The 15,829-nt window shown below is 39.9% G+C and overlaps 1 protein-coding gene across 10 annotated transcripts in view; it reads left to right on the top strand.

Annotated features, from left to right (window-relative positions):
* Window positions 1-15,293, top strand: part of Cpne3 (copine 3) — a 46,343-nt gene extending 31,050 nt beyond the window's left edge. For all 10 annotated transcript variants that reach the window (XM_040741351.1, XM_005066811.4, XM_013110975.3 and 7 more), the window contains 6 exons: window positions 264-397; window positions 2,772-2,826; window positions 4,906-4,957; window positions 8,403-8,536; window positions 9,938-10,174; window positions 13,083-15,293. In XM_040741351.1, the coding sequence (XP_040597285.1) occupies window positions 264-397; window positions 2,772-2,826; window positions 4,906-4,957; window positions 8,403-8,536; window positions 9,938-10,174; window positions 13,083-13,193 (723 nt within the window). In that variant the 3' untranslated portion in view covers window positions 13,194-15,293. The remainder of the gene's footprint in view (window positions 1-263; window positions 398-2,771; window positions 2,827-4,905; window positions 4,958-8,402; window positions 8,537-9,937; window positions 10,175-13,082) is intronic.
* Window positions 15,294-15,829: the final 536 nt, after the last annotated feature.

Here is a 15,829-nt window from a genome sequence, read left to right as displayed (position 1 = left end):
CCTGAAGCAATTTAAGGAATAGAAAACAAACATGGAAAAACAGCCCCCAAATATGGGTCATTACATGCAGTGGTTCATGATTCTTCAGTCTAGTAAAAGAGTCATGCTGAGGCCTGTTGAATTGTTTGTAGAAATGCTGTGGGCATTTGTTAGGAGATGGCAATAGAGACTCAGGGATGCTTTGAACTCTTGTCTGACATTCTCTTGGACCTCGAGCTCAGGTAGCCCTCCCTTTACTTTAGTAAGAACTTTTGTCTTGGCAGGTGGGAGTGGACTTCACCGGCTCCAATGGTGACCCCAGGTCTTCAGATTCCCTGCATTACATCAGCCCTAATGGTGTTAATGAGTACCTGACTGCCATCTGGTCTGTGGGATTGGTAATCCAAGATTATGATACGTGAGTATAATTTTGGAGATACACAAGTACATATTTCATAATTCCTTAGAAAGGGCACTTTCTGTTTCATCAGCTAGTGTGGGACAATTTGGATGTTAGAACAGCATTCTTTCTCAAATGTCTCATCTTTTTATTGCTCTTTGAACTTCACACTTGCTGTGACTAGTTATAATGTGTTCTATATAGCTTCTGCACTTAATGGTTGGCAGAAGTCAGCAAGACTCATTTATTGGATTTAATTTCTTGGAGTTTTAATCAGGGGTAAGTTGTATATGTGATTAAAATCTAGATGATAATAATCTTATAAATAGTAATAAAATTGTTCTCAAAATATATACATGTTCCTCTCAATAATGAAATTATATTTATTTATTAATTCTGAGAAAAGTCTCATTATATCCCTCCCTGGCTTGGAACTCAGTATGTAGACCAGCCTGACCTTGAAATCAGAGGTCTGTCTACTTTTGCCTTGAAAGTACTGGAATTAAAGAAGTGCATCCCACACTCTGCTGAAAATATTTTTAAACTGGAGCTTTTGATGAGACTAAAAAGCTTCTTAGCCTAATTGCTACAAAGTATTCTGAATGAATTTTCAGTAGGTAGACGTTGAGTAGATTTGGGGACCTGGGTGCATTTTGAATTGTAGAACTAGTACCTAGTCTGTGCAAAATCATGGGTTCAATTCTCAGTCATAGAACTGTATGACTACTACTACTACTACTACTAAAAATAATAATAATGATAGTAAATTTCTTTTAATAGCTTGCCTGTGCCAGAGATCATTTTATTAGTCTGAATAGATGATGAGCCATTGATGGCAATTAACAGGTCATCAAAGAACCACTCCCGAAAAGGGTACCAGGCCGGGGTAGTTTCACACATGAGTTCTTAAAAAAGTGTAATTAATAAATTCAAACCTAAAGGAGTAAAGTTTTAAAAATTAGAAAGTATCCAGAGTTCAGAAAAAGGGGCAAATACAAAATAAGAAAAAAATTAATTTCTCACTAGCCACAACAAAATTGTATTGTCAAATTAAGCTAATGAGGTAAATTATACTCACTAACAATTTCAGTGAATAAAGATCAGAGTACAAGTCATAGAAATGAATAGAATTTTTTGTAAAATAGCTCAGATTTTTAGTGATTTACAAAGTTGTACTGAAGAAATAATGATGTGAAATGAAATATCTTTCACAATTAATCAGTTTAAATCAGAATTTCAGTAGAATCCTGACAAAACGAGTCTTAAAATTCTCTAGATAGGATTCAGAATCATCAGACACTTTTCTAAAGGAACAAAGGGAGGGAGGGACAAAGGCAAGAGGGATTTCCTTTAGCAGTTTCTTTGCTTGGTTTTTCTTTTAAACTTTTAAAAGGATTTACTAATTTTATGTGTATGAGTGTTTATGTGTATGAGTATATGTGTACCATGTGTGTGCCTGGTGCCTGTGGAGGTCAGAAGAAGGATGCATTATGAAGATTGTGAGTTACCATGTAAGTACTGGGAACCAAGTGCTTTTAATCTCTGAATAACGCTAAGTCCTGCTCTAGCAGCTTTTATAATTTATTATATTATATGTAGAGTATACTTGACCAAATGAACCAAGCATATAGGTTAAGAAATAGACCTGTGTGTAAATGTATGTGAATTTAGTGAGAATAACATCTAAGAGGAAGGGATTGTAACAGCAGCATAGTGGTGCACACCTTTAATCCCAGAACTTGGGAGGCAGAGGCAGAGTTTGAGTCCACCCTGGTCTTCATAGTAAGTTGCAAGACAGCCAGAGAGCTACATAGTGAATTTGAATACACAGTTCATGCTTGCAAAATATGATAACCCACACATATTGTAAACTTGAAGTAGATAACTCCTCAACAAATCAAACTTGCAAAATAGCAGTAAGCTCAGGACTGTTGGACTTTTTGCCATACTCAACTTATAGTTTCTATTCATGGTGACAAGATCTCTGCTCTTCTTTGGAAGAGGAGAAATTGGTCTAGAAGTACATATGTGTTTTGTCTTAGAGCTGTGATTTGATGCTGCTGAAAAAAATTCTTCTACTCATATCTCCCTAGGCTTAGAACCTAGCCACCTGGTTAGAGTAAGAGTAGTCACCGCCTCAAGTGTCTGTTATTAAAGGGGGAGTGCTGTTGGTGGGAAGCTGCTGTTTTTGCTTCATAGCCTTCTAAAAAAGCACATTGAAAATTAGTGTTTTCCAGTGTAGCATTGGCATTAGTATAGGGAGTGCTAGGTAATTTTTTGTTTACAATTTTTTATGGCTTTGAATTTTTTAAAATATAAAAGCTCATACTATTTTTAGTATTAATAAATACATTTTTTAGCAAAAAATTGTTTGATCTTTTTTCTTTTTTAGTGACAAGATGTTTCCAGCTTTCGGCTTTGGAGCTCAGGTGCCTCCTCAGTGGCAGGTACTTTTTTTTCTTTTACTTTACTGATTCTTTGTGGATTTCATATCATGCATTCCAGTCTCACTTATCTCCTGTCCCCTCTAATCTGCCCTTGCAACCTCCCCCCAGAACAAAGTTAAATTTAAAAGAAAAAACCCAAAACAAAACAAACAACCCAGTGTGGCCTACTGCAAGGAATGGGGCCAGTTCTCCTGCTCTTAGGTCTCAGATCCAGGTCTAGGTAACCCACACTTACACCACCAGGGCCAGCTCTACTGTTTTGCCCAGGCAAGTTGCAGGGCCCTGTCTCCTGACTGCTGTAGGTGGTGGGGTGGGGGCTGGGTGTCAGCTCTTCTACTCTCATGCCTGGAGGGCAGGCCCACTTGTGCATTGACAACTGGGTCAGTTCTGATGGGATGCTCTCCTGTGTGTTCCAGCTGGTGAGGAGGAAAGCTAGTTCTCTCACTCTAGTGACCCTAGGGCCAGCTCTCTCACTACCACAGGTAGCAAGTGGGAAGGGCATCTTTCTTTCACCTATGCCTCTTTGTGGCAGACAAAGAGTCTGCCCTCAAAACTGGCTCACCTGTGTTCCTGACAAAAGGGCCAGCACTAGTGTATTGCCCAGGTGAGATGCATGCCTGTGGTGAGGGATGGGGTGATGTGGGGAGTGGGGGTTGGAGGATGATGGTGGAGAGGGCAGCTCTCTCCTGAGGGGTGGGGCCAGCTCAGCATAACATAGTTCCAATGCCCCCCCACCTCCGCCCTAACACAGGCCAAGAATATCACTGACACCCCAGCTGCTGTAGGACCATAGACTCAGACATGGCCTTTGGCAGCAGTTCAGGTCTAGAAGTCACCATAGGTTACAGGGATTTTAGGCCACAGGGATCAGTATGGTCCCAGTGGCCGCATGGCAGTCAAGTACTAATATGGTCTCAGACAGCTGACTGGACCCTGGGCATCTGCAGATCCCTCCGTGGTAACAGAAACCATGGACATCACCCCAGATCCCAGCTACTGCAAGGACACAGACCCAGATAGGGCCATAGGCCCAGGCCTGTCTGATTAGACACGGACCCAGACATAGTCCTAGGCAGCAGCCCAGACCACTTGATCAGCGTGGCCCCCATGGTGCTGTGGCCCTTGGACACAAGCATGGCCCCAGGTGGTAGCTTAGATTGTTGGCCTGGCCTTCAGTGGTCTCAGGAACCAAGGACATCAACACAGACCTCAGCTAAGCCAGGGCCATGGACCCAGATGACTTCAATTGTCTTGGCCCTGGCAGTGACCCAGCCCTCAGACACCAAGGTGGTCACAGGTTTTGGCCCAGACCTTGGGCATCCACGAAGCCTCCCCCTGGTCCTTTGGGCAAGGTGCATCAACTTATGCCCAAGCTGTGGTAGGATCATGGACCCAGACAAGGTTGTCAGCAGCAGCCCTGGCCAAGCTATCACCGTGGCCTTAGGGAATATCTAAGGCCACCCAGATTGGTGTGGCCCCTGTGCTAGCATGGCCCTTGGACACCAATATGGCTTCTGGTGGTGGCCCAGACTGAAGGACCCCTCACAGGCCTCAGTGATATCAGGAGCCACAGACATCAATTCAGGACCCCTTGAGTGCTTCAGGCCCTCAGACAAAGATCTGGCCCTTGGGTATAGCCAGGCCCAAATGTCACTCAGGTGACTAGCAGGCCATTCACATCCTCACCACTGTTGCCTCTTCAAATTTGCACCTGTCCTGCCCCCCCCCACTCCCTCTCTTCCATTTCCCCACCCTGTACTTGCTCATCATAATGGTGCCCTACTGCCCAGTGCCACAGCTCTTGGTTGGGTCACGGGCGGGGCATGGTTGAGTCCTGCTTCCCCCAGTTATGAGGCATGGTGTGGAGCTGTTGCTTTTTGTCTCTTGCATGTCTTGTGCCAGAGGCATTAGGCAGGCTTCTAGTTGATTTGCTACTCCAAACCAAAAAGTCATCTGTGTCCCCCACCCGCTCAGGCCTGGATAGGGTTGAGCTGACAGGAAATTACCTTTCAAAGTTTTTTTCTGGACTAGCAAAACAGAGGCCTCACCAGCCTTTTTTTTTTTTTTTTCTCTTGACAGGTGTCTCATGAATTTCCGATAAACTTTAACCCATCTAATCCCTACTGTAATGGTAAGTAAAGCCAAAAAGTCAGACCACTTTTTCAGGTTAGAATTGCTCAGTTCATCTCTAACTTTCAGGTTGTGACCAATTTAACTTTCTGTTGTATATACTAGAAAAATTGGCCCAGCTTGGTGATTACAGTGGTAAAGATAATTATGGGGCAAATCAGTATTCGGATGATAAAGTAAAGGTATTTTCACATGTAAATTGACTATAAAATAAACTCCATAAATGAGTTGAGTATTGAAGACTGGAGAGAACTTTGAGAGCAGCAATCACTCTTCTCAAGAGAAGTGTCAGTCTTCACATTGTTTGCACTTGCACAGTATTCTAGGACAGTGACAAGAACAGAGCTGAGCTCCTAACACGTCTCTGTCGACAGCAGGAAGCTGGTGCTTGTCTTTCATTTCATGTTTGACTTTATACTTCAGATGTACAAGTGCTTCCTCTTTAAAATAATTTGAAAAGTCAGATTGAACAACCAACCTGAAATACCAAGACTCCTACTAAATTATGTAAGACTGAATGTTTCGGAGCAGGAAAGGTAGGTGTGGGGTTGGAGACACTAATTAAAATTCTAGGATCTAAATTGATATTCTGCAAAGGGTCCCTTTTTAGCATCTACGAAGTGCATAGCTTTTAGAGACAAAGGTATTCTTTCCTTCTCTTTGTAAATAATCACAAGTTGGAAGATCACAGGGCCGCTTATGGGGGCAGTTTTCTTAAACATTTTCTTCTTTGTTCTAAGATGCCTTTTCTATACTAATTAATTCAGTACTCCTTTGAGGCACTTTTGGTACATGGTTGTGACCTCTTTCATGTCTAGATATTTGTAATTGAGTTTATTTTAAAGATGTGCTTTTGTTAGTGTGTTCTTCTTGGTGTCTGATTTTATTTAAGTTTTTAATGATAAAGTTTGTAAAACCATTTGTTAAAAATAAAATAAGAAATGTTCTTGGTGCTTATCTGAGATTGGAATTGTTTTGGAATATAGATGACTTATGTCATTTTAGAAGTTTTTTGCTCTGTAAGTAGTGTGAACCCATCCTTGGTCAGCTCATCAAGCAAATAGCCTTTTCACTTTAGGTTTATAGTCTGGAAAAACAACCAATTTGGTTATAGATCAAAGATATGCTATATAGAAAAAGTAACCTATTTTAAGACACCAAAGTTAAATTCCCTTTTTAAAAGATATCATTGAGTCTAGTTCCCTAGAAAAAAAACCATTTCATTTATTGCTTTAATGCAAGGAAGGAGTTCAGTATTGTGCAGTTTTAGGTGAGTAGTTGGAGACTTTATATTTGTGAAGAGAGTAAATTGTTAAAACCTTCAGGGTACAAAGCAAGCATAATAATACAAATGAGGAAAATACTTTTGTCTTTATCCATGTTCTATTGCTGTGAAGAGACAAGGATGGCTACTCTTACAAAAGAAAGCATTTAATTGGGGCTTGCATAGAGTTTCAGAGTTGAGTCCATTATGGGGAGCATGGTGGCATGCAAGTAGACATGGTAGCTAAGAGTTCTACATCTGGATCTGCAGGCAGAGGGGAAAGAGAGACTCTGGGCTAGGCATGGGCTACTGAAACCTTAAAGCCACCCCAGTAATGGACTTCTCCCACAAGGCCACACTCCTAATCCTTTCAGATAGTGCCACTCCCTTGTGACCAAGCATTCAAATCTATGAGCCTATAGGGGCCATTCTTTTTTAAACCACTACAACTATTGTTGCAGAAATTATATGCTGTTTTTATAGTGTATTCCACTGCAGTTACTGATGTTGCTAGATATGGTTAATATTGTTATAACTGCTGGACTAACTACTAGTTACACTGCCAATTTATACATGTAAAATCACATCTATTTATGAATTATTATCACACTATACTTGTTTCTAAGTTCAATATGACCAAAATGAGGTTTTTTTGGAACTCTTAAATTTTAAGAGGAGAGAACTGGTGTTTCATTCTTGTCCTTGATCTAAAGCAAGAAACCTGTTTTGACTTAAAAGTTTTCTACAGGTCTGAGGAGATAGGTCAGTGAATAAGAGTACATTCTGCACAACATGAGGACCTGAGTTAAAATACCAGCCACCCATGTAAAAAGCACAGACAGGTAGATCTTGAGAATTTGCTGGCTAGCCAGACTAACCAAAATGGTTCGTATAATATCCTGTTTCACAGTGAAAAATGGAGAGCAATGGAGGAATACACCTTGTTCTGGTGTCTGTGTGGCATGCACAAGCATGCATACCTGCACATTCAGTTGTGTGTACCATACTTACACACCACATACATACCCTGCACACAGGTGAATGAAAATGTAAAATACTAAAGTAAGAAAATAAAACTTTCTTTAAAATACACCATAGACAAGTTTCTGTGGTTTCAAAGCAGTGCAGGGAATTAAGATTTGTAGCATCATTGAGGATAGAATCAACACATGCATACCTAGGATACTAATTTGTAAACTGCATTTTCACCAGGATACTAGCCAACTCACCAGGCCATGTTGTTTGAACAGAAATATTTGACTTGTAGCTAGATCACAACTGTTCTCCATGTTTCTTTTTTAGTTTGTTTTTTATAAGATAGGGTCTTGCAGTGTAGTTCAGGCCATGAACTTGGCATTTTCCTACCTCAGTTTCCTGAGTACTGGAACTATACATGTATCACCTCACCCAGCTCCAAGTTTCATAGTCTGGGACTCAGCCTGAAGGAGCAGCTCTTCACCTGCTGTTGCTGTGACCCAGGAAAAGAGTACAAGAGCTAGAGAAAGCAGGCAATGGTTCTTAAAGCATCTGTGTAGACTCTGGGGCCCTGCACACTTATACTCTTGAGTCATATATAGCCCTGTCCAGCTTGTTTTTCATAAGACTGGCAGGCCCAACTGTTTTATTTCTATAGCAAAATGCAAGAAACAACTTATGCGAATAAAACTAATGCTGTCCACTATACCATCCATGTCTGACCTTTACATGTATCACCTAGTTAACTAGAATTAATCAGCCTTATAACCTTATATTTTTATAGAACTTTGATCACATGTACAAATGAGTTCATCTCAATAATTTTTTTCTTTCTGCTTAACAGTTGTAAGATGCTGCACCATTTTCATCAGAAACATCAAAGTTATGCATGAGTATAAGTACCCTCTGTGCTTTCTGCTTTGAGAGGCTGTTTGTAGCTATTTATAATGAAGTATAACCATGAAAAACTCTTGAATGTGGAATTCTTCCCTAGTCAAAACACTTTTTGTTGCTTCATTTATTTTGTTTTGTAGTTGTGATAGAGACTCACTATATATAGTCAAGGTGATTTTGATACTGCCTCCTCCCTAGATCTAGGATAATATCCATCATTTACCAAACCTGATATGTATATAATTGTGCTTCCCAGTACTGTGGATTAACAAATTATATTTGAGGATTTTTAATATTACTTTCTTTGATCTAGGAATCCAAGGCATTATAGAGGCTTATCGGACCTGTCTTCCTCAGATAAAACTCTATGGACCAACTAATTTTTCTCCAATTATCAATCACGTGGCCAGATTTGCAGCTGCAGCCACACAGCAGCAGACAGCATCTGTAAGTGCTCTAGGTTCAGGAGCAGGAAGGGTGTGGTTGGTACTTGCTTGTCATACAGTTTACTGAGTTTGTTAGGATACTAAGTGAAGAGAAAGAAGTGACGGTATAATTAGGGGAGAGGTATCTATTGTTATTAATGGTCACTAAAAATAATGCTTGTATTTATGAGTCTTTTCTCGGGCTTTGGAAGTAATTTGCTTAGATTCTTCCAAAGGCAGGAAGGGCTATTACTTAACCTTTAGAAACATACTTCACAGAGACAGATACCCACAGCTAAACACTGAACTGAACTACTGGAACCCAGTGACAGAGAGGGAGGAGTGATGAGCAAATGGGTCAAGACTGTGCTGGTGAAACCCACAAAGACAGCTGACCTGAAAAGGAGGAGCTCTTGAACCCCAGACTGATGGTTGAGAGGCCAACAGGGACTGATCCAGACTCCATGAATGTAGTGTCAGTGAGGAGGCCTCAGGAATCTCTGGGGCTTTGGGTAGTAGATTAGTGTTCACCATGGTGTACAAATGGACTTTGGGAGCCCATTCCACATGGAGGGATGCTCTCTTAGCCTGAACACATGGGGAATGGCCTAGGTCCTGCCCTGGATGAAATGGCAGACTCTGGAGATCCCGCCAAGGAAGGCCTCACCCTCCCTGGGAAATGATGTGGGGATTGGGCCAGGGCTAGGACAGGGTTGGTGGACGGACAAGGGAGGAGGAGTGGGAGAGGGAACTGGGATTGACATGTGCAGCATGCATGTTTCTAATTTAAATTAAATTAAAAGAAAAAGAAACATACTTCACATGAAGGCCTTTTTATCAGTTGCTGTTATTGCCTCACTCATGTAAAGTGCACAGTGCCTGGGTTAGAGAAAACATTCCCATACTTGTAAGTCACTGTCATAAATCTTATTCCTATCTTAGACTTAACTGGCCCCCAAAAAAATAAAATCACAACTTTATGTGACATTTTACTACACTAGAAAATATCAAACAAGACAATTTTTTTTTAAAGCATGTGCTTTAGCCGGGTAGATAATCCTTCTTTGTGAGTTTTGGATCTGTTGAGAATGGAGTTCTCATTTGCTCCCTTGCTCCAGTCTTTGACTTGTTCAGTTTAATGAATGTTTATTCCTTTGCTTACTTGAAAGGTTTGTCTTTGACATTTAGATGTCTTCTGTGTATTTTTTTCAACCTATTATTTGGTGTGTTGCACTTCTAATGAATCTTCAGATTCTACAAAAGTTGATCCTTGTCATCAGAGAATTACAGGGTATTTTAAGCAGATGGTATCCTAGATACAGGCTGGCAGTGAAAATGAGTGAGACCCATGACTCATTAACCTCGATCACTCCTTTCACTTTGACCTTCACCTGCTCAGTAGACATATTTACTTTTTTGGCAGCAATACTTTGTGCTCTTGATTATCACTGATGGCGTCATCACAGACCTTGATGAAACCAGACATGCTATTGTCAACGCTTCCAAGCTGCCGATGTCAATCATCATTGTGGGAGTTGGGGGCGCTGACTTCAGTGCCATGGAGTTCCTTGATGGTGATGGAGGAAGTCTCCGCTCTCCATCAGGAGAGGTGGCCATAAGGGATATTGTTCAGTTCGTGCCCTTCAGACAGTTCCAGAATGTGAGTACCATTCCTTCTGACTTAAACACAGACCTTCAGGGTGCTTTTGCTTTTGCATGTGATTGGACATTTTTGTATCTTTTGTGCTTTTGCTATAACGATATGATAAGCTTAAAATGATATTGTTATAAGTATGTTAAGATTTTTTGTTACTTTTGTTTTAATTACTTTCCTCTTAGTTGTGAAATTACTGGCAAAGGCAACTTGAGGAAGGAAATCTTTCCTTTGGCTCTTAGTCCATTTTGGTGGGAAAGGCATGGCAGAAAAAGTCTAAGGTAGCTGGTCACAGTACATCCATAGTCAAGCAGAGAGGATGAATTTGGATGCTGTGTTAGTTAGGTGTTGTATTGCTGTGATAAGAACTATGACCTATAGTAACGTGGGGAAGAAAGGTTATTTTGCTTACATTTCCATATCACAGTCCATCATGCAGGGAGGACCTGGAGGCAGGAATTGAAGCAAAGATCACAGGAATGTTGACGATTAGCTTGCTTCTTATGACTTGCTCAGCTTGCTTTCTCTTAGAACAGAGGACAACCAACCTAGGGACAACACTACCTACAGTGGGCTGGACCCTCCAATGTCAATCATTAATTAAGAAAACGCTCTACGCTGGGTGTTGGTGTTACACTCTTTTAATCCTGGCATTAGGGAGGCAGAGGCAGGATGATCTATGTGAGTTCAATGCCAGCCTTGTCTACAGAGTGAGTTCTAGGACAGTCAGTGTTACACAGAGAAACTCTGTCTTGGAAAAAAAAAAAAAAAAAAACGAAAGAAAGGAAGAAAAAATGAGTGAGTTCTACAGGCTGTCTATAGCCTGATCGTAAGATCAGAAGCATTTTCTCGGTTGAGCTCTCTCCTCTCCTATCACTCTAGCTTATGTCAAGTTAACACAAACCAGCCAGCTCAGATGCTCAGCTCAATTTCTGCTTTTTACTTAGTCCAGGACTCCGACTCCTGGTATAAAGCACCATACTCAGGGGGAGGTCTACTCATCCTCTCCAGTTAAACTACTCTGGAAACAGGTAGGCCCAGAAGTTTATGTTCCAGGTGATTCAAGATCCTACTGAATGGGCAATCAAGATAAGTCCCACTTTGTAAGAACAGAAACTCTAGGAGAATGTGCTTGCTTGCTGAAAAGCTCTTAGAAGCAGGGTATGTTAATACATCTTTAATTCTCTCACTCTAAGACCAGCCTGGACCATATAGTGAGTTCCAAGTTACCTAGGGTCCCATAGGGAGACACATCTCAAAAACAAAACAAACAAACAAAATCAGATAAAAATCTCTTAGAAGATATTGTGCATAGCTTGGTCCAGTGTTAATACCTTGTAGAATATTTTATAGGATCACAGCCAGGATATGTACATTGTTCTAATTATGATTCAGCACCACAGGGAGCCCTTATATTGTGCTTTCAGTGATGCATATACTTCCCATATACACCTGTGCCTCCTTAGCCCATGTAAACCACTAAAGTGTTCATTTCTATTATTTCATTATTTCAGAAAACAAACAACTAAACAAAAAAGATTTTACATAAATGGGATCATACTGTATATGAGCTATAAGACTGGCTTTTTTTCTTTTAGCTTGATTCCTCTTAGAGTAGCCCAGGTTGTTGCATGCATTCCTCTTTAGTTTGGTTTGGTTTTTAAATTCTTGAGACAGTCTCCATGTTGATCAGAAATTCTCAGTGTAGACCATGCTGACCATTTTGAGAGGAACATGGGAGGATTTAAAGATAATGGCATATGAAGTACACACATATATATATACATATATATATTATTTGATATATACATATCAAATAAAAACCCATGTGTGAATGTTTATGCATTTAGCAACTTTATGCATAACAGATAAAAGCTGGAAACAACCCAGATGTCCTTCAACAGGTAAATAAGGAAGAAAACTATGGTACATCCATAGCATGGAATCCTCATGAACAAACCTTAAAAACAGTATCTAGTGCCTTTACAAAAGCTGATATGAAGGCCTTACATGGACATTGCTTGGGAAAAGAAGCATTCAGAATCAGTGTTGTTTAAACTTATGCCTTTCCTGTAATCAAAGACAGTGTTTCATAAAGCATAATATATTAGATACATGCATTTCAGAATGGTGGCTGATACCCAAAACTCCTTTTAAAATTATTTTATAGTATTGTAGGTAATTAAAATGGGGATTGCATTTAGTAATTATGAGAATAAGTAATACACTCTTTGTATGACTGACATAAAGTCTTTAGGCACAAATATAACAGTCTTTTAACATGACTCTCAGAAAAAGGAAAAGTTAAAGATACATTAAAAAAAATAGACCATGCATGTTACCACACACCTATAGTCTCAGCACTCAGCAAACAGAGACAGAAAGGCTATCAAGGTCACCTGGGAGGCAGAAGCAGAGGCAGGCAGATTTCTGTAAGTTGAAGTCTTGCTTGATCTACATAGTGAGTTCCAAGCCAGGCAGGGCTATATAATGAGACCCTGCCTCAAAACATAAGAGCCATAACAACAGCAGAACTATCAAATATGAAATGGCCGGCACCAAAGAACTTGACACATAAGCAATGATAATCATGATAATTATAAATAGCATCTATTACTTTTCCCATATTATGTGGACTGTTCCTAAGGTACAAGCCTAGAAGTTGGGAATTACTTACTACATCTTAATGACTGCTGAGTTATCTTTAGCCTTTTTTTTAATCAAGCTGCCAATATATCAGCTAGATGTGATTGTGTATGCCTGTACTTCTAGGTAGAGTCAGGAGGATGGAGAGTTCAGAGTCTTGCTTGACTGCATAGTGAGTTCAAGGCCAGCATGAGCTACAAGAGACAAACAAATAAGCAAGCCAGCAAGTCTCTAGTTGGTAATAACTGTGATTTTGTTTTTCCTCAAGGCTCCAAAAGAAGCACTTGCTCAGAGTGTCTTGGCAGAGATTCCCCAGCAGGTGGTGGGCTACTTCAACACATGCAAACTCCTTCCTCCCAAAAACCCAGCTGCAAAATAGAAGAAGCCAGGAAAACTCCAGGATTCATAAGCTGTATGGAACAATGTCATCTCTTATGCAGAATGATATATCTACTTTATGTGCATTTCACCCCCAGTGTTCCTCATATAAACCCAACTTTTTATATGTGTTTTACCTGGTTAAAACATTTTATACTTTTTGAAGAGGACAGTAGCAAGTCCATAACTGATCAATAAATTCAGTGATTGTTAGTGATTTATAGAAACTTTCAGAGCTCTATTTGGAATTGAATTTGATGTGGGAAAAGAAATCCATTTCCTCTATCTAATGGCATAATTGGGAGAGATCATTTTTATTCTTTTCTTGCTATGGTCCTGTGCATTGATTTGTATAGTTCTTTTTTTTAAAGATATTTTTGCCTTTTAAAAATAGTATTTTCATTTTCTTTAAACATATAGTTTGAATTATTTATTAATCAATTCCATTTTCATTTCAATAATGTACTGGTTCCTAAGTCCAGGATGTATTATGTTAATCATAAAACCTGATAGAATGTTTAAAAAGAAAAACAATACCCTTTTCTAACTGCCACATTTAAATAGTGTGGAGTTAATATGCTTGTTTTGAAGAATAGAATTATCTCAACTTTACCCTTTGAACTGCTTCTTGACCACCACATTTTTTGGAATGGATTCTGTAGCATTTGCCTGAAACTCTGGATGTCAGATACTTTGCCTGTCTGTGCAGTGGCCAATCATGAGTAACATTTTAACATTTAGAATTGTGTATTCGTTACATACTCTTAAGTGGATGTCCAGCACCAGTCAGCGCTCCTGTCAGTGTGACTGAGTCCCTCTGCTGCTGCCTGTGTCTTGGTTCCCTGCATGCTCTCAGAAAAAAAGTTAGTCTGTGTAGTAAAATGGCTATAATTCATAGTACATTAAGTAACCTGAGGTTTATTGGTGTTGCATGGCACAGTGGTGTTCAGGACTTTTCTTTGGTATACAGTGGGAGCCAATACAGAAATGACTTACAGATTCTCAGTGTATGTTAAGTGGTAGCCGAGGGGCTTCTCTGGCTCTGAAGCAGGGCTCACTGGCTTGCTCAGCCCCAGAGGGTACTCAGAACTATAGGCCCTTCGTGTTTTTATTAGGCTTCTGGCATCCATCTTCCTGCCATTTGGTCTTTAACCATTTTATATTCTGGCTTACCAGAATTTTAAAATGGTTTTTCTTTAAATGACTCAACTTTATTGGGTTTTTATAGATATGTTATTTGTAAGAGCTGTGATCCTGGCAAATTAATCCATGTATTAGTTGCAGTTTGAAATAGGAGCATTTACAACTTATAAAATTGTCATTTTATACAACTCTTAGTTTCAGCACTCAACTTCAATCTATGCTATTTTATAGTGTTTTGTATTCAAATATTTATTTTCCTTGTTGTGCCACTATTTGAACAAATGCCATTCATTCATTCTTTTTTTTTTTTTTTTTGGTTTTACAAGATAGGGTTTCTCTGTATTGTTTTCAAGGCTGTCGGTCCAGCCCAGCCTTGAACTCACAGAGATCCGCCTGCCTCTGCCTCCCTAGTGCTGGGATTAAAGGCGTGCACCACCACCACCCGGCTGCCATTCATTCTTAAAGTGACAATCTAGAATGAAAATCACCAAATTGACTTTCATTTCTCTATAACCACATAGGTACATACATGGTCATGCCATGCATAGACATGATTTCTCACATGCATTTATTCAGAAAGTGTTTCCATTGGCCTTGTCTACTCATCTTCTGTTTATGATTGATTTTTTTTTAAAGGCCATTAAAACTTTTAAGTCTTTGAGGGATTTACATATCTTCACTTTAGATAGTGCTTGATGGGCTTTTCCAAAGCAGATTCAGGGCCTCATTGCTGCTGCTTTGCTCCATTCATACATTTCCTAGAAAACCATCTTCAAGAATACTCTCTAGTTTGTTTTTCATGAAGGTGGTGTAAGGTAAGCTAGCAGTTGGGTGAAAGTTGTAAGCAGTTGTGTGGCTGTGTATGGCACAGTATGTGTATAACTTACCAATACATGAATTCATGTCAAATATATCTTCTGTGTAAATTCCCTTTGGATAAAGTTACTTCTTGATGTAACATGGCTGTGTTTTGTTTTCATTTTTTTTCTCTACATCTTACCAAAATAATAGAAAATGGAGCTAGGGAAATGGATCAGTGGATAGACCATTTGCTATGTAAGTTTGAGGACCTGAGTTCAGACCCCTTTACCCCTGCAATAAGGCAAGCATGGTCACAACCTTAGCACCGGAGGGTACAGATACAGGATTGCTGGGACTTCTGGCTGTTAGCCTGGTGGAGAACTGGCGAGCTCCAGGTTCAGTGAGAGCAATAGAGAACACTCGGTGTCCTCTGGCCTGTGCATCCTGCACACACTTATTTGTGCACTAATTTACCATATATAGGAAAAATAATAGAAAAAGTTAGAAGTAAATAGGAAATCAGTTTAATTTGGGGATGCCATTGAAAAACCACCATAGACTGAGTAACTTATTACCCAGGCTGGGAAATTTAAAAGTGTGATGCAGGGGGCCTCTGCTGTGCCATCACATGGTAGAAGGGCAGTGAACACATGAGAGACAGGGAGAAGAAACTGAGCTGAACTTACCCTTTGC

Source organism: Mesocricetus auratus, unplaced genomic scaffold, assembly GCF_017639785.1.
Source record: "Mesocricetus auratus isolate SY011 unplaced genomic scaffold, BCM_Maur_2.0 Super-Scaffold_6730, whole genome shotgun sequence".
Classification (NCBI taxonomy): Eukaryota; Metazoa; Chordata; class Mammalia; order Rodentia; family Cricetidae; genus Mesocricetus; species Mesocricetus auratus.
The sequence above is the reverse complement of the archived record's forward strand: the minus strand, read 5'-3'. Positions and strand labels throughout refer to the sequence as shown.